General features: G+C 33.9%; 1 protein-coding gene across 5 annotated transcripts in view; it reads right to left on the bottom strand.

Annotated features, from left to right (window-relative positions):
- The window catches only part of KIFAP3 (kinesin associated protein 3), a 114,005-nt gene that overhangs the window by 83,876 nt on the left and 11,553 nt on the right, over window positions 1-18,576 (bottom strand). For 4 of the 5 annotated variants that reach the window (XM_045583236.1, XM_036442882.2, XM_036442884.2 and 1 more), the window contains exons 3-10: window positions 18,310-18,464; window positions 16,452-16,507; window positions 15,774-15,915; window positions 11,342-11,441; window positions 9,989-10,113; window positions 7,999-8,097; window positions 6,073-6,251; window positions 1,000-1,162 (exon numbers count right to left, since the gene is read on the bottom strand). In XM_045583236.1, coding sequence (XP_045439192.1) covers window positions 1,000-1,162; window positions 6,073-6,251; window positions 7,999-8,097; window positions 9,989-10,113; window positions 11,342-11,441; window positions 15,774-15,915; window positions 16,452-16,507; window positions 18,310-18,464 — 1,019 coding nt within the window. Of the gene's footprint in view, window positions 1-999; window positions 1,163-6,072; window positions 6,252-7,998; window positions 8,098-9,988; window positions 10,114-11,341; window positions 11,442-15,773; window positions 15,916-16,451; window positions 16,508-18,305; window positions 18,465-18,576 lie in introns of those variants that run through there. The other variant, XM_036442883.2, reaches the window with a different exon arrangement.

The raw sequence follows: 18,576 nt of genomic DNA, 5'->3' as shown, positions 1-18,576 counted from the left end.
AATAATGTTCATAATAGTATTACAAAGAAAATAAAGATGTCAATGAAAGATTGGATTAAGAGATATTAGACAGCAAAGAACAAATGCATTTTAAATCATTCCACTACTATTGGAAATTGTTACAAAATATCTGACTATGGAGAACAGCTACAAAATAAGAATGAAATTGCTATACTGAAACAAAGGAACAGTCTTAAAAGACAAGGGAGAATTAGCTGTCTAGCTAGTAAAGGCAGTGGCCTTGCTGGGAGAAGGAAAAAGCAGATGAACAAGCACAGAGGCGTGAAAAGAGCTTGTTTGGGAACTCTGAGGGCTCAGCAAGGACCCAGTACAGAGGATGTGCTGGGGAGCAGCAGTTGCCTGTAAAGACAGACACTGAACAGACCAAGATGAAGGGTGAATAATACTCTGCTAAGAAGCATTATGTAAAAACACAGGAGGGTTAGCACCTGAGTCCATCCTTGCTATGTAGATCTCTTCCTAACAGGTAAAAGAAAAAAAATGTATCATCAACTGAATCCTCCAATACAGTATTTTCTAACTCACTCTATATATAAATGCCCTTTTTTTAGTTAATGACAAAAAGGTTCACCAAATTTGTGTAGTTTCCAGGAGTATTTTGAAAGTATGGCAGCATACAAGAACTTAAATGATATCTGCTTTTTAAAAAAATGAAGAGAAAATAATTTCCCCTTTTGCTTCCCTATGTAGTTGCACACTGATTTCACTTTCACATGGGTAAATGAAGTCAGAGTTAACAGTTTCTATCCCAGTGCATTCTACAGCACTAGGGGAATCCTGGCATGTGTCATTTTTCATTCATTGTTCATTTTTAAATTCCCAAAGATTGTGTGTGTGTGTGTGTGTGTGTGTGTGTGTGTACATACACACACACACACACAAAATTTTTATTCAGTTGACTTTTCAACACACTGCTCAATTTTCCAATGATGTTGGAAATTCTAAGCAACACTATCATTAATTTTAAAAAAAGCATACCTAAGAGTGCAGTGAGTTTGGGAAGCAGTCCAACTTGTACCATCTTGTTCCTCAGACCTGTGTCAAAGGACAGGTTTAATAAAAGCCGGAGGGTGATATTCAGCAGATCTTCATGCTCACAAGGTATCATTTTTACCAGTTTTTCAACAATATCCATTTCCACCTATGTAAAAAAAATAATACAAATGCAGTGAGGTTCTGTTGCACAGTAAAACAACAAAAAAAAAGGTTATATTTTTTTCATTGTATCCTAATTATGTGCTAAGCTATATACTCATTTTAATCCATAAACTTCTCTAAAAGCAAAATTGTAGAAATTTTATTTTTATTGTTGGAAGTATTTTAGATGTCCTCTTTTATTCCCCATTGATCCTTTCTGGCTCCCACCTTCCCCCTATCCCAGGCCTTCACCACACTATTGCTTGTGCCCATGGGTTACTTGGTTAATCTCTTCCCATGCAACCACCATCACCTTTCCTCTGTCCCATGCTTCTATGTCTCTGGATCTATTTTGTTCATCAATTTATTTTGTTCTTCAGATTCCACATGAGTGAGATCATGTGATAGTTGTCTTTCTCTAATTGGCTTATTTCACTTTGCATGAAACTCTCCAGATCCCTTCATGCTGTCTCAAAGAGTGAGATCCTTCTTTTTTATTGATTAATAGTATTCCATGGAATAAATGTACTGAGCTTTATTCATGCACTCACCTACTGATGGGCACTTGGGCTATTTCCAGATCTTAGCTATTGTAAATTGCACTGTTGTGAACATAGGGGTGCATACTGCAGTGATAATTTTGTAACATACATAAATATCAAATTTCTATTATGTACAAAGAAACTAATAGGGTATTATATATTAATTATATTTCAATAATAGATCAACAATGGAAAACTAATTTCTTTCATAAAAACAACAATTTTTAAACTACACTTTTTATTGCTAAAAACCGAAATAATGGAAGAAATCAAGAAAGATCTAAACAAATGGAGAGTTATACCATGTTCATGGATTGGAAAATCTAATGTGGCTAATATACTGAATATATATTATTACTGACAATAGATTCAATGCAATCCCAATCAAGATTCTAAGATTTTTAAAAAAGAAATAGATTGGGTATGATTCTAAATGGGTATGATAAAGTAAAGAATATGAAAAAGCCAAAATAATTGAAAAAAATAATAACATTTGAGGCCATGTACCACCTAATTTCAAAATTTACTATAAAGCTACAATAATTGAAACAAAGATGTATCAGACACATGGTAAATGGAATAGAAAAGAGAGTCCAAAAATAGAAACACACACATATATAGCCGATTGATTTTCAACAAAGGTACAAAGGCAATTTTAATATGGTGTAAAGGCAATTCAACGGAGTAAGAATAGTCTTTTCAACAAATGGTGTTGGAACAATTGGCTATCCATTTCAAAACATGAATCTTGATGCATAAATTGAACCATATACAAAATTAACTAAGAATGGATGGATCACAGACTAATAAGCCAAAGAACAACAACACAAAGCCTATAAAACTTCTTGAAGAAAAAGTAGGAAGATATCTTTGTGACCTAAGTTAGGCAAAGATTTCTTAAATACAACACCAAAATATAAACCATTAAAAAATTCTTTGATATACTGGACTTCATAACAATTAAAGCCTTCTCTTGCCCAGCCTGCATGGCTCAAGTGGTTGAGTGTCGACCTAGGAATCAGGAGGTCACAGTTCAATTCCCAGTTGGGGCACAAGCTTGTGTTGCTGGCTCAATCCCCAGTGTGGGGCATGCAGGGGGCAGCTGATCAATGATTCTTTCTCATCATTGATGTTTTTATCTTTCTTTCTCTCCCCTTTCCTCTCTGAAATCAATAAAAACAAAACAAAACAAAAAACACAAAAGCTAAACCCTTCTACTCTTCATATAATAGAAGAATGAAAAAACAAGTCACAGAAACTAGGAGAAAATATTTGCAAAACATAACTATTGATAAAAGACATATTCAAAATATAACAAAAAAACCCTCATTTTTTTAATAAGAAAAAAAAACTGAAGGGATATATATCCTCTCTGTAGTTAGTCTTAAAATCATATTCTAATATGACTTATTACCTTTTTGTTATATGGCATTAAAATATAAAATCTCAATTTCAATTATTAATCAAATATTTTTAAGTAAACTAAATTTCCTTTAAAATATATAATTCTAAAAAGCAAGGTCACTATTAGTTCACATTAACACTAAAATAAATAGATTATTTAAATAAATAATACAATCTCACAAATAGATCAGCCATCCCTCCAAACACCTCTTTTAAACAAAATTGCCACAGGCTTCATCTGTTACTAATTATATTAAGTAATATTTTTCTTTTGAAAAAGCAACAGTACACACTGGTGTTATAGTAAACTTAATAATAACGTAACCTAGAGAGTTTTTAAAAAAAAATTAATTTGTATTTCCATTACAGAAAATGGAATGTAAAATTGCCAGGTAGTCCAACCAGATAGTTAAACGCTAGGCATAGCCTTCTAATCATGACTTTCAGGTTTATAAAAGCCCAATCAATCCCTAAAGCTAAATTTAGTCACTGTCTCAACATGACATGTCCTCTTAATTATATATCTATAAAATGGAATGTATGATAATTGTTTTATTAAATTTCTATGTAAAGTGTCAGCTTATCAACAATCAGAAAATTTCTTTCAGCCTTTCAGTAATTCTTTTTAGTGTTTCTAGCAGCTATTTAAAAATTGCTTATACTTAAACTTGCCCAAAATTAAAAAAAAAAAAAAAAAAAAACACAACATAAAATAAAGACAAAAATTTTTTGTCTTAAAGGCAGAGAGAAAGAGTAGGAAACATGACTTGGAGATCTTTGAGCAAATTATTTAACTCCCCAATCTTCTGCTACTTCATCTGCAAAATTAGGAGGTAATTCACTAAATATAAATATGAAGGTAAGGTCCAGTCAAGCTCTAAAAGTCCTGATGCTAGACATGCCCTTAAATAAAATGCCCTTCTTCCACAATAAAAGATGACATGCATACCAGCTACAGTAAAAACCTGGCTCATCATTCTTATGCATGGATTATCTTTCCTGAACCTCGTTTTTCCTTCTTAATAAAAAAATGAGGTTTGATCAGACCATTTGTATTTTGAATCTATGAACTTACCAGAAAATAATTTTAATAATATTCTTGAGGTAATTTTTGATTGAATAAACTTATCAGTAATGTATTAAATATTAATCTAATCAATAAAAAGAAGATACATGCTGAATAATAATTTAAATTTTGTGAACCTACTACTATAGGTGAACTTAATCCAAATACATAAATGGAAGTCTATACTTCAACTTAGAGCAACAGAAAGCAACTATTTACACATTCTAATTCCTCAGGAGTATACACATCATCATGTCATCATATTCTTCTTAAATATAAGGTTAATAAATTTAAAAAATGTTTTTCATTAATTTCTCTTAAGTAAATTCAATCTTAAAGCATTATCAGGCATACAGTGATCATCAATAATTAATAATGATAAAGATGACATATTCTAAACATCTGTTGGTAAAATAAAATTTCTTCTATTTCAAGTATCAGAATTGAAGGCACTTATTGAAGCTGATAAATCAATCATTTTCAAAGAGCATACTGTCATTTGATAAACATAAGCTACTTCCTAGTTCATTTGTTTTAAAAGAAAAAAAAAAGTAGTAAGAAATATTGTATATTTAGACTATCTGAAGAATTCATTTATACCAATAATACATAGTAACATAATGACTTATATTAGCATATAGTTCTAAAATGGTTTTCAGTGGAGTTTAGACCAATGAGCCAAGAATTCCATTTTTAGGACTATATCATCCTATATAATAAAAGCCTAATATGCTAAGTGTCCAGTCCTCCATTCAACCAATCAAAGTGTAATAAGCTAGTGATAAGCTAAGGCCGCTCAACCGTTCACTATAATGTGCAATGACCACCAGAAGGCAGATGCTCTGACTGGTAGGTTAGCTTGCTGCTGGGGTTTGGCTGATCAGGACTGAGTGAGACAGACTGGACATGCCCTGGAGCCCTCCTGCAGTCTCGCCCCAGCTGACCAACCTTCTGTTTCCCTCTCCAGCCCAGATCATGCAACAGTGGAGTCCCTCAGCTTAGCCTGCGCCCTCTTGCAATCCAGGACCCCTCGAGAGATGTCAGAGAGCCAGTTTCAGCCTGATCCTGCAGGCCAGGCCAAGGGACCCCACTGGTGCATGAATTCGTGCATAGGGCCTCTAGTAAGAAAATAATCAGAAATATGAACAAAGACACATGTAGAAATGTGTCCACTGAAGTGTTATTTCTAATAGCTAAAATTATAAACAAATATTAGAATTAAGGTAAGGTTAATATCTGATCTATTTTAAATATAACATTGTTCTAACAAAGACTTTTAAATACCATAGCAAAAGCAGGTAATTTTTATTCTATCTTTGTATATTTCTGTATAATGCATATTTTCAGAAGGGGAAATAATACACAATTAAATTGTATGCCTCAAAGACCACTGCTATAATTCAAACAAAAAATGAAGAAGGTATAAGAAAGAGGGCATGAACTGGTACAAACAGCACTTGGAATAGAAGAAGGAATATTAAGGAGAGAATCAATAGCTTATGTCTACCAACTGGAACAGTGAGAAAAAAGAGATTGGGCTAAACTGAAATTTCACAAACAATTATGAAATGCAGGAGAAAAAAATACTGTAGGGGAAAATTATATAAGGGCAGATAACTCTGAAGCACAACTTAGGTTTAAATTACTTTCTATATATACTGTTTAATATGAAAAATTCATTCTATACAACATTAGAAAAAGATTTTTATATTTTTCTATAAGCTTCAATTATCTGGAGTATTAAATAATCTGAAATGTATTTCCCAATAAAGCTATTTAAAAGTTATTGTTATTATTAAATTTTCATTTAGCATTATCTAAGTAGGGGGATAATGTGTTTACTTTTTATCAAAATATTCTAACTTGAAAATGGCAAATATGGATAGTTTCAATGGAAGTTACCATATCATTTTTATTCTCCATAAAAATGCTGAGTTTCTTCAAGAATGACACAACTAGAATAAGCAGCTCAAAATTATCCCGATCAAGAGCCTTCACCAGCATGTGCACTATGTTCTTATTCCTCATCTTCAGTTCTGTGCGCGTATCTTCAGCAAGATTCAGTAGCAAATAAAGAGCAACTAGAAAAGTAAAAGAGATGAGATTGGCATACTGAATCAATAATTTAATAAATCATTCCTGCCTAATAAAGTAACAGAGGTAGTTCTTATAAGAATATATAATTTTGAAAATGTTAGTTATTAATTTATTCATTAGAAAACATTTGTTATTATTAAATGCTATGTTATATAAAATAAACATATATATATATATAAAATGACATTTTTATGATCTATAAAGGACACAAGAACCATAATAAGACAATGATTCATATCCTCTTGGAGCTTAGCACTTAATAGTAATCAAATGAAAATTAAAGGAATATGTTAGCAAATAATAAAATAGGCAGGTGGGGAAAAATAATTTTATAGATATAGAAAACAAGGTAAAACTTCAACAACTAGAGGCTGCTATGTTAAAAAGAGCTATAATCCAAAACATATTATACAACTAAGCTGAATCTTAAGGATTCTAGAACCTTTTTCATTTTTAAACTGATTTTCTGACAGCCACTACAGGAAATAACCTGCATGAAATTCAGTAATATAACTGTTATACCAAACAAAGTTGAGGTCACTGTCTACTAGCTCTAAGTAAAATTTCTTTTAAATATCTGTTGTAAAAGTGACTAGGTTGTCATAATTCATATAATTGTTCCTTTTGACAGAATTATGTAACAGATAATGTTTGACATTTTGCCTTGATGGACAGAAAACTTCAGAGTAAAGACTTGAACAATTTCTGCCAGAATTATGTAGACCATTATGGTCAATATGATCTTTTTGCTCTCCTATGGCCTCGATTTTATTCATTTTTTAGTATTTAATTTCATGTATTCTTATAAACCATCTCTAAACCTTTATGAATAGAAAAAATATATGCATAAGTATGAAATATATTGAAAATATAAATATATATTAAATTTATTTAATAAACATTTGGGTTGGAAAGGTAACTCACAATAATTAAGTACTTGCTGTATTCCAGGCACTATACTAGTTGATATATAAATAGTAACCCATTTTTTTTCTTAAAGTGGCATCCAAATTGTATTTAGTCCACTTACATGCAATATAATAACTGATATATTTGGGTTTATATCTAACATTATCATTTGTTTTATTTTTTAATTGATTAGGGTGACATTGGTTAATAAAATTATATAGGTTTCAAGTATACAGTTCTATAATACATCATCTGTATGCTGCATTGTGTGTTTACCACCAAAGTCAAATCTCTTTCCGTCACCATATATTTGACCCTCCTTTACTCTTTTAAAAAATATATATTTTTATTGATTTCAGAGGAGAAGGAAGAGGGAGAGATAGAAATAGCAACGATGAGAGAGAATCATTGGTGAGCCTCCTGCACGGCCCCCCAACTAGGGATCGAGCTTGCAACCTGGGCATGCGCCCTTGACTGGAATTGAACCTGGAACCTTTCAGTCGGCAGGCTGAAAGTTTATTAGGGATTCAAAGACAAGATTCTTATTAATGAAAAGGTTACAAAATGGATTAAACATCATCTCAGTGCAAATAAATAACAAGTATCTACACATTTAAAAACTGAGCGGGTTTTTTGTTGGAAAATAATAGAGTAAAATTTAAAACATTATTACCCTTGCTAAAGACACAAGTTTTGTAGCATATTAAAATGTATAAAACTCTCAATTATTCTATTACCTTTACCAATCTGACAAAAAAAATGGAACAAACTAAACATAAAGTAAGCATTTTGCTGTATTTCTCAGTGTTTAAGAATTTGTACCTCGTAAGAGCTGTTCCTGTTTTACCACAAGCCCCTGGTATTTCTTAAAGGTTTTTTCATACTCTTTTCTCAAAGTTTGATTTTCAGGGTCTTCATCAAGTAAACAAGTTAAGGATCTTCCATACTCATTGAAGCAAAGAAGAAACCCTACTGGAAAACACTATGAAGAACAGTGCTATTAAACTGCATGGGCAACATTATCCAGTTATTTTCTCTAATAATTTAACTAAAATAGTATTCTCTGCATAATAATTGTATCATAACAGGTCTTCTTAACCAAGAATTTAAGTATGTGCTTGGAGTCCTTGGGTGAACACATTTTGGGGCTTCACCAAATCCTTGAATCCCTAGAAATCGTAAGTAAATATTTTATGTATGTACACAGTCTCTTTCAACAGATTAGCAAGTGGGTCCATGTACCAAAATTATTACTGCCTTAAAAACAAGCCTATCTAATAAAAAAGTAATATGCAAATTGACTATACATCTGCTATACCCACAAGTCATGCCCACCAGCTAATCAGGAATGAGTATGCAAATTAACCCAACTAAGATGGCTGTGGCCACAGAGAGAGCAGGAAGCTTGGGTTTCCTGGGCAATGGAGGAAGCCAAGCTTTCCACCTGCAATGGTGGGCCCAGGCCTCCACTCAAGGCTACAAAGTTTCCATTACAGAAGATAAATCCCAATAAAAATGGCTGCAGCCACAGAGCTGGCGAGAGCAGGAGGCTTGAGTTGCCCCCAGCAATGGAGGAAGCCAAGCTTTCCAGCTGCCTTGGTGGGCCCAGGCCTCCACTCAAGGCTACAAAGTTTCCATTACAGAAGATAAATAAATCCAGATATCAGGGCCTCTAATTGGGTTGCTGGGGGGGGGGGGGGGGAAGGCGCGGCTGGCCTGTAAACCATCAGGCCCCTCACCCAGGCAGCCCTACATCCTAAGGGAATGCCCACCCTAAGCTGGGACACCATTCAGGGTAAACCAGCCAGCCCCACCCATGCACCAGGCCTCTATCCTCTCTAATAAAAGGATAATATGCAAATTGACCATCATTCCAACACACAAGATGGCTGCCCCCATGTGGTCAAAGATGACTGTCCCCATGTGGACAAAAGATGGCCACCACAAGATGGCCAGCAGGGGAGGGCAGTTGGGAGGGACCAGGCTTGCAAGGGAGGGCAGTTGGGGGCAATCAAACCTGCATGGGAGGGCATTAGGGGTGACCAGGCCAGCAGAGGAAGGAAGTTGGGGGCGACAGGACCTACAGGGAAGGGCAGTTCGGGGGGAGGGGTCAGATTCAGGCCTGCAGGGGAAGGCAGTTAGGGGTGACCAGGTTGGCAGGGGAGCAGTTAGGAGGTGATCAGGCTGGTGGGCAGAAGTGGTTAGGGGCAATCAAGAAGGCAGGCAGCAGGTGAGCAGCTGGGAGCCAGCAGTCCTGGGCCATATGATATAATTTTTAAATTTTGTTTACCTCTAACTTTGGTATATTTCTTTTTTGACATCTATTCTAAAGAGGGTGCTAAATAGTTTAAACCTAATACACATCCTTTGACTATTCTGGGCATCATCTGTCTGAAGTGGAATCTAGTAGTCTTATTAACTAAATCATTTTTAAGGCAGTAATAGGTTCATCACCAAATTCATACCCATTCCAATCAAAGTCACAGAGAAAGAACCTCATAGGAAACACTAGTGAGCCAGACTACTGCTAACCAAAAAAATCTTAGGAGGCATTGATGTAGCTACTTAGAGATTCACCAATTCAGTATCCAGAACACTAATTTATCTCTCTCTATCTCATCAAGTAATCAAAGTTAGATGAGATTAAAAAAGTATACGTCAAACTATACTCATTCTGACAGTTTCAAAATTAAAAAACCCCAAAACACTCTTGCATTTTTCACGTACTGTGAATGGGGGGAAAAATCCCATTCATACAAAGCTCATAGCAATAGGCAACAACAGCAAGTGAAATGCCACTCTAAAAGGATATCAGCTTTCTTCTTCTTAGAAAGTTCTTCTTGCCAAAGCTCATGTCTTTTTAATTCATGATCAATGATATTCATGCACAAAGCTCCAATTTTATAGTGAGTGATAAGTCCATGAAACTGAGAAAAGCTTTAAAGAAGAGATTTTTTAGTATGTGTTTAAAGGAATACATTTTGTGGGTTCAGGAAATTGTTTAGGGTAATGTGGTACAAACAACATAGAAAATAAATTTTTTGATATACACATATCAATAAATAAATACAGAGCATACTAGAAAGACTTGAAATTCTGAGATTCCTTTAAATATATTTTAACATATTACTATTACCTGAATTAAAATTACTTTTAAGTTAGAAATTAAACAAAACACATTTATAATTAAAAACCATTTAAACTATTCAGACACCCTCAAAATAAATCTTCAAACTACCATTTACCAAAACTAATACTATAACAATACTGTTATTGAATAAACTAATACCAAAGAATAAACTAGTAAAGTATTAGCAAACATGTCTTGGCCAGTAGCTCAGCTGGTTAGAGCATCAATCTAATATGCCAAGATTACAGTTTTGATCCTTGGTCAGTGCCCATACAAAAATCGACCAATAAATGCATAAGTAAGTGGAACAACAAATCTCTCTCTTTCTTTCTCTCTCTCTCTTTCTCCCTCTCCTTTCCTCACTCCCTCCCTCCCTCCTAAAATCAATCAAAAAAAAATTTAAAAAAATTACTAGCAATCATGTTTTGCATGTTTTCTAGACAATTCATTGATCCAAGTACTTCTTCAGTAAATGTTTGCTATTTATAGACACATTTTTAGACTAGAGAAAGGCAATTCTTTAGAAATTAACTAGAGACTTTTTACAATGTCTCAAAAAAACATCTTTCTAAAGAATATATGTGTAAAATAATACCTGTGAATGTATAATAGGTGTGCATGTAAAACAATAACATTCATTGCACTTAGTCTGGGTCAGGCTTTATTCTAAAAGCTACCAAAAGGTGCTACTATTACTACCCACAGCTTACAGATGAGGAAACCATGGCACAGAGAAGTTAAGTAATATAGCCAAGAACACACAGCTAATAAATAGCAGGACTTAAATTCAAATCCAGACAATCTACATCCAGCGTCCATTACTCTTAAACTGTGGGTGCATGGGTGAGTACAGACTAAATTAAAACAGAACAACAGAGAGGACAGAGGGTAGAAAACAGAATAAGAGTTCAGAACAGAGCATGGGCATCCCACAGAGTGACTAAGTGAACCAATGATCTACAATCTAAACCGATGTCATACACAAGGAGAAATACAGATAGATTACTACTTTCATTACCTAGTTTTAATACTTACCTGGAAAAACAGAAAAAGATGTAAATTATGTTTGTGGCTAACTCAACACTCTGCTTCCAGTCTTCTCTCAGGACTCTTGCTAATGCACCAAGGGCAGTTTCTAGATAAAAATGGGACATGCAAATATCATCATTCGTCTTGCCTCTAGTATAAAGGGTGATTGGTTTTAAATGTCTACTTATGAATAAATAACAAAGCTAAGATAGAACTGGGACAACAAAGTAGGATGCTTCTTTCCAACACAGGAAAGGTATTTTAAAAATTGAAACCCAACTTTTACTTAAAAAACTCATATCATGTAACTTTAAGTCTATTCCTGTATACAGAAAAATCAAATATGATTTAGATAAGGTAATATAAATATATTTAGGGTTATAAAAATAATAAGTCCATTTATTTCAAGTTGAATTTCCACTTGCTACAGTAGTATCCTTTTTTTCTTTTTTAACATGTGACTTAAGGTGTTTGTGAATAACTAAAAAACTAGAACAATCTAAAAAAATAATGAGTTTAGCAGGCTTACACTAGCTACATTAAAGCAAATTAATAACCAAATAAAAGTTATACACAAAATATTGTATTAAGTCTAATATTTTAATATTATGTTAAATTGACGCCAACAGACATAAAATAAACATTTTTCATAAAATTAGCTTTAGGGTAGTTTAATATCCATGCTAGATTTTTATCCTGAGAAAAGTGAAATTAATGAATTGATTCATGAGACTTATCACATATTAAGTAAGCATAAAGTAATGAGACTGTTTTCAAATTAGTGTTGCTATATGGCCTACCAATTCTTAATATAAGTTAAATAGAATATCTGTGTTATATTATATATAACTTATCATTTAACTTTCTTTAGCACCCAGGATCTATAATACTTCGTGGACTGCATTAACAGTATTTATCATTGTAATGGAAGTGTTCAATTTATTTGAGCTTTCAGGCTACACAGATTATGAAACAATAAGAATTCACTATAATATTAATCCACTCTGAAAGAATTTTTTAAACAAACTGAAAAATCCTATAATGGTGTTTCATGTTTTTCATATTCGCAATGCAGAGCACATACTAGTATAATATATACTGATCTCCAAAATCATTCCAGAATTAAGTAATTAGACAGGCAATGTATATTAAGAGCAAAAGCTCCAAAGAGTCCTACTTAACAAAGAATCTGGACATTTCATCACTGTAATCCAGAGGAAACAGGATATCATAGGATATACTTTGGAAGTACTATACTATAATACCATGATTTAGGCAAAGGTTTAGTGACTCACTTTTCAAAATTTATTTTATTTTTCTCTTTTAGTTTAGAACAGAGAAATATCTCAATGAAATTATAGCTACAAGAATTATACATGAGTTGTCAAGAAATAGCCCAAAGAAAATTACAGAGTTTACAGAAGGCAAAATGAAAATTCCATTATAATTTTTTTAGAGAATATACTACAGTGATCTCAAAATAATAAGTAGGAAAATGTACAAAATATACAAGAAAACCACAACTATGATATCTGTGAAAAACAGCAGCCTAACAACAACTGGAGGAGGCAGAACAGTTTGGTGCTTGCTTTCCAAATTCCTCCTCAAAGAACTGTCAGTCTAATCCATCTGGATGCTTGCTGAAACGCTCCAATCCCAGGGTTTTCTTTCCGTGTCCTGACTCAGAGCTTGCTCCTTACACCCAGCAGCCTTACACCCAGGGCATTTGTTGAAAACTACTTGTTAAGACATGGCAGTTATGTGCAGCAGCCTTGCCAGTTGGAGTTAACAAGAGGCTGACCTAAATCTTTAAGAGGAATAACTGGAAAAAGATATTCACAGGGTCTTTGAAAAGCTTCAACACATTCCCAGGATTCTATGTGCAGGGATATGCACATGCCAGAGAAAGACCAGAGAAGAACCTAATCTCTCATCTCTGGAAAACCTTAGGGCAATGTGCAAGCAGGAAATGAAGATAAGTCTCTAAACTACCTGATATAGTAGTTTAGAAGACAAGCCTCCTTCCTACACACACACACATACACACACACACACACACACACACACACACACCCCTCCCCCAGCAAAGGCTGAGACATGTAGTGCCAGGCATTTAAGGAAATCTCTATACAATCATCAGCTATTATTATACTAAACTAACTGAGCAGAAGATTCAGTGGCTGCACAAAAAATACAGACTTTACCGAAATAATCCAGGAAACTCATTAAACAAATGAACAGCAAAAATAACAGGCCCTGGAAGGAACGGGAATCAGATTTTCAGAGTTTCCACAAAATTATTTCAAAACAACAATAAAAAATACAAGCTATGCAAAGAAATAGGACAGGCTATCTCTTAATCAGGAAAAATCAGCAGTCAACAGAAAGTGTCCATGAGGAAGCTCAGATGCTGAATTTATGAGACAAAGATTTAAAATCATCTATTATAAAATATATTCAAAGAATAAAAGAACTGGCCCGGCTGGCGTGGCTCAGTGGTTAAGTGCCAACCTATAAACCTGGAGGTCATGGTTGGATTCCTGGTCAGGGCACATGCCCGGGTTGTGGGCTCCATCTCCAGTTGGGGGTGTGTAGGAGGCAGCCAATGAATGATTCTCTCTCACCACTGATGTTTCTATCACTCTCTCCATCTCCCTTTTTCTCTGAAATCAATAAAAATATATATATTTTTAAATATATATTTTATTGATTCTTTACGTAGGGGTGTCGAACTCAATCAGAGAAGGGGCCAAAATCTAAAATCCAGCCTAAATCGCGGGCCGAATGGTTTACTGAACAGTCATAAACTGTCATTGTGATGGAAACGCAGCGGAGTGCAGTGATGACAGCGCGGTGCGGGCCACATTGCAAGGCCTGGCAGGACGGATTTGGCCCGCGGGCCTTGTGTTTGACACATGTGCTTTACAGAGAGGAAGAGAGAGGGATAGAGAGCTAGAAACATCGATGAGAGAGGAACATCGACCAGCTGCCTCTTGCACACCCCCTACTGGGGATGTGCCCGCAACCAAGGTACATGCCCTTGACCAGAATCGAACCTGGGACCCTTAAGTCCGCAGACCGACGCTCTTTCCACTGAGCCAAACCGGTACCAGCAAAATATATATATATATTTTAAAAGAATTAAAAGAACCGAAAGAATTAAAGAAAAGATGAGAAGGTAGGAGAATGATGTTTCACCAAACAAAAAATATCATAAAGAGATACACATTATTTAAAAATGAACCAAGTAGAAATTCTGCAATTGCAAATTATAATATCTGAAATGAAAAATTCACTAGTAATATTAACTGCAAATATGAGCTAGAAAAAAAAAGAAAAAATGAACAAATGTAAAGGCAGGTTAATTAAGATTATCTAGTTTCAGGAACAGAAAGAAAAAAAATAAATAAACAGAGCCTCAAAGACCCGGGGAACATCAACAAGCATACTAACATAAACAAAATGGGAGTTTCAAGAGGAGAGAAGACAAAAGAGTAAAATGAATATTTAACAAAATGGCTAACAAATTCCCAAGTTTGCTGAAAAACATTAATCTGCACATCCAAGAAGATCCACAAATTCCAAGTAAGATAAATTCAAAGATATCAACACTTAAACACATCATACTCAAACTGGCAATAGCCAAAGACAAAGAAAATGTTGAAAGCAGCAAGAGAAAAACAATTCAACACGTACACAGGATCCTCAATAAAATTAACAGCAGATTTCACATCAGAAACCATGGAGACATGAAAGTAGTGGCATGACATATTTAAAGTACTAAAAGAAAGACAACCAACCAACAATTTTCTATCCAGCAAAACTATCCTTCAAACACCAAAGAAAACAAAAACTTAAGAGAATAGAACTCCCCTATGACAAATACTAAAGGGAGTCCTTCAGGCTGACATGTATACAAATGTCAAAGCTTCATATTGCCTCCTAATTGAAAAAACAAAAAAGCGTTCCAGCCTGGCTGGTGTGGATCCATGGCTGAGTGTCGATCTAGGAACAGGTGGTCAGTCACAGTTCAATTCCCCGTCATGGCACATGCTTGGGTTGTGGCCTTGATGTGGGGTAGGAAGTGTGTAGGTGACAGCTGATCAATGATTCTCTCTCATCATTGATGTTTTCTCTTTCTTTCCCTTTCCCTTCTTTGAAATCAATAAAAAATATTTTGTAAAAAAGTGTTCCAAATTAGAAGATACAGTACCAATAATGCTTGATTTCCCTTATTTAAATTAAATGATTAATGAATTCTCCAGAGAATATTTAGAAGTTATGCTCTCATGTTAAAAGTTTGAAGAAAGTAAAAGCTGGAAAAAGTATATTTTTAAGTTCAGCATAAATAATTTTAACTTAATTCTCTAATATAATAATCTAAAAATCATATTTTACAATAATTTTTCCAATTTTAATATTTATAACTATAAGTTACCATTTAATAGTAGTTCTTCCAAGTTATCAGGATTTCGAGCAAGTTGCAAGATCAAAGCAGAACCCCGAACCTTGTCAGGTATATCTTCATACAATAACTCAATGTATTCATCCATATCATTAATGTTAGCAACTTCATCAATCTGAAACAAAGGAAGAAGAAAGAATTAAAAAAAAAATGATGCTTAACAGAGCCACTGTCAAAGGAATGATATTTTGTGATTAATATATTCCCTTTTATAATAATAGCTAAGTTTTCAAAGAACTCACAGAAGGGAATATTAGACCTTTGGGTGTTAAGACTTCAATACAAAAGTGATTATAAATAATATGATAAAATGGGAAGTATACAGGCTCTAAACTTGGTCTAACCATTATAAAATATTTTAAATATAATATAAAGTAATTTGTATTACTATAATATTTCAAAACATATTGCAATGAAAATATTTAAAACACTTCACAACTTATTTTTCTATAAAAATAAATTGTCTAAAAATCATACCCAATAATTTTTTCCTTTGTCAATTAAATACTGACTTTCTACCTTTTTTAGGCACTTTTAAGTTCAATCACTTTTAAAAAATTATACATATGTTTAATGTTGATTGTATGAATTCTGATGGTAAAAGGCAACACCTTATAATCATATTTCTGTTAGATCAGAATGTAGTCTTACCTCCATTCCTTCAAAAGGAGGTGGATCTTTAGGTTTGCTTGTTTTTTCTTTTTTTTCTGTAATAAAAAAAAAGTTGTTTGTTTTTTTTTAAGGGGAAAAACTAGGTTTTTGGCATTTATGAGTAATTTTTATTTTCAGCAGCTGATTAGCTAAACTTAATTTTGCTTTTAAATAAGTTCACAGGCATTCAATTAATTCAATAAATACCTATTGATTATACGATGTGAGTTAGTAACACTATTTAGGGCTAACTAATAAAAGTATACATTAGGCACAAAGCAGTTTATTTTCTGTTCATAGAGAGATAAGACAAACTTGAAAAGGTGTAAACAAATTTTCTATTTCATTTATTTTACTTAGTATAATCAAAACTTAAGCCTTTGTAAGTCATTTCAAGGGCATCATATTTTGGTACTTAACCATAATGAAAGATAAGTAAACGAAATACTATGAAATGAAATAACTAACCATTCAATAATCTGAGATGGTTTTGTATTATAAATGTCTGAATTTTTATTTTGTTTCATTTTTGGTTTAGATTACTTGAAATTGCCTTCTATAAATAATCTGTCACTTAGCTCTAATGTTTTAATGGCTTAGTTCTTGTTGAAGGAACTGAAAATAGAAGCATGATAACAACAAAGACATTGAGGAATGAAACTTTCCTAAGAAAGTTTCATAAAATATAACATTAAGATAGTCTAATGCATATGACATATATTTAACATTTAAATACTTAAGTCACCCATTTAAATAACAAACTAAATGTCAATGATAAATTTAGAAAACATAAATCTAGTTGGAATAGAGAAAATATATTTTCTGCCCCCAATTCTCTACTATTGTTATTCTAGAATTACATAGAATTATACAGCCATTATATAGAATTATTTTTTGGTAAAGACCACTGACATTTAAAAAGATATCTGGTTTTTATTCCTTATTTCAGCATATGTGTGCGTGCATACACACACACACACACACACACACACACACACACACACTATGAAATGGAAACATCATTTTGTGTAGAAACATCCTATATAATAAAACTCTAATACAGTAGGTCCTCAGGTTACATTGGAGATTCATTCCTAGGGCGCGATGTAACATGATTTTCGCTGTAAGTTGGAACCCACCTACATAAGCACCTATGCCACTCACATGGAGCACATACACAGCAGTGAAAAATTGTGAAACAGTAAAGTGAAAGTGAAACAGTAAAAATTTTTTTAAATAAAGATAACAATTCCTGACCTTTACTTGTGGTAAATAAATAATAAAAAACATAAAGCACATATGTATATATGTCGAAATCACTAAGCTTTTTTTTTATATAAATAAATGGGAGATGGTGACATAACCACAAAACGAAGTATGGTATGTTGAGTTTGACGTAAGGGAGGACTGCCTGTATGCAAATCAACCGAACAGCGGAAGGACCAGTCGCTATGATGCACACTGACCACCAGGGGGCAAGCACTCAATACAAGAACTGTCCCCTGGTGGTCAGTGTGCTCCCACAAAGGGAGCACAGCTCAGCTGGTGAGCACAGCAGCAGTGGCAGGCAGGCGGTAAGGAGTGAGGGGTCCCAGACTGAGAGAGGGTGCAGGCTGGGCTGAGGGGACCCCTCGCCCCCCACGCCACAGCGAACAAATGCTGTGCACCAGGCCTCCAGTTTAATATAAAGCTCAACATGTATAAAATGAATATGTTTGTCTATTCTTTCGTTTACTTATTCACAGCACTGGCAAAAATAAAACACAAAACAAAAAAACAAACACCCACATTTATGTAAAGCTCAAACTACAGCCAGACAAGTCCGGATTTGCACTAAAAGTCACAAGTCTCTACTTACCCTTTCCTGACAAAGAATCACGGCGATTCTGGAGATAGTACAACAGCTGCTCTACCTCATTTAGTTTTGAGGGATGAATGAGCTTACATTCTTCAACTACCTTCCGTGCCAGGGAAGTTATATCTGTGTTGGCATTGAGACTCTTAAGACGAATGCTGCAAGCATAACAGAATTTTCCAGTTCATGTATTATTAAAGTGGTAACTTAAATAATATTTCATTAAATAAATAACTTATAAAACATTTAAATGTACCTTACATAGACTCT

Source organism: Pipistrellus kuhlii, unplaced genomic scaffold, assembly GCF_014108245.1.
Source record: "Pipistrellus kuhlii isolate mPipKuh1 unplaced genomic scaffold, mPipKuh1.p scaffold_m20_p_18, whole genome shotgun sequence".
NCBI classification, from domain to species: Eukaryota; Metazoa; Chordata; class Mammalia; order Chiroptera; family Vespertilionidae; genus Pipistrellus; species Pipistrellus kuhlii.
This window is presented reverse-complemented; position numbering and strand designations above follow the sequence as displayed.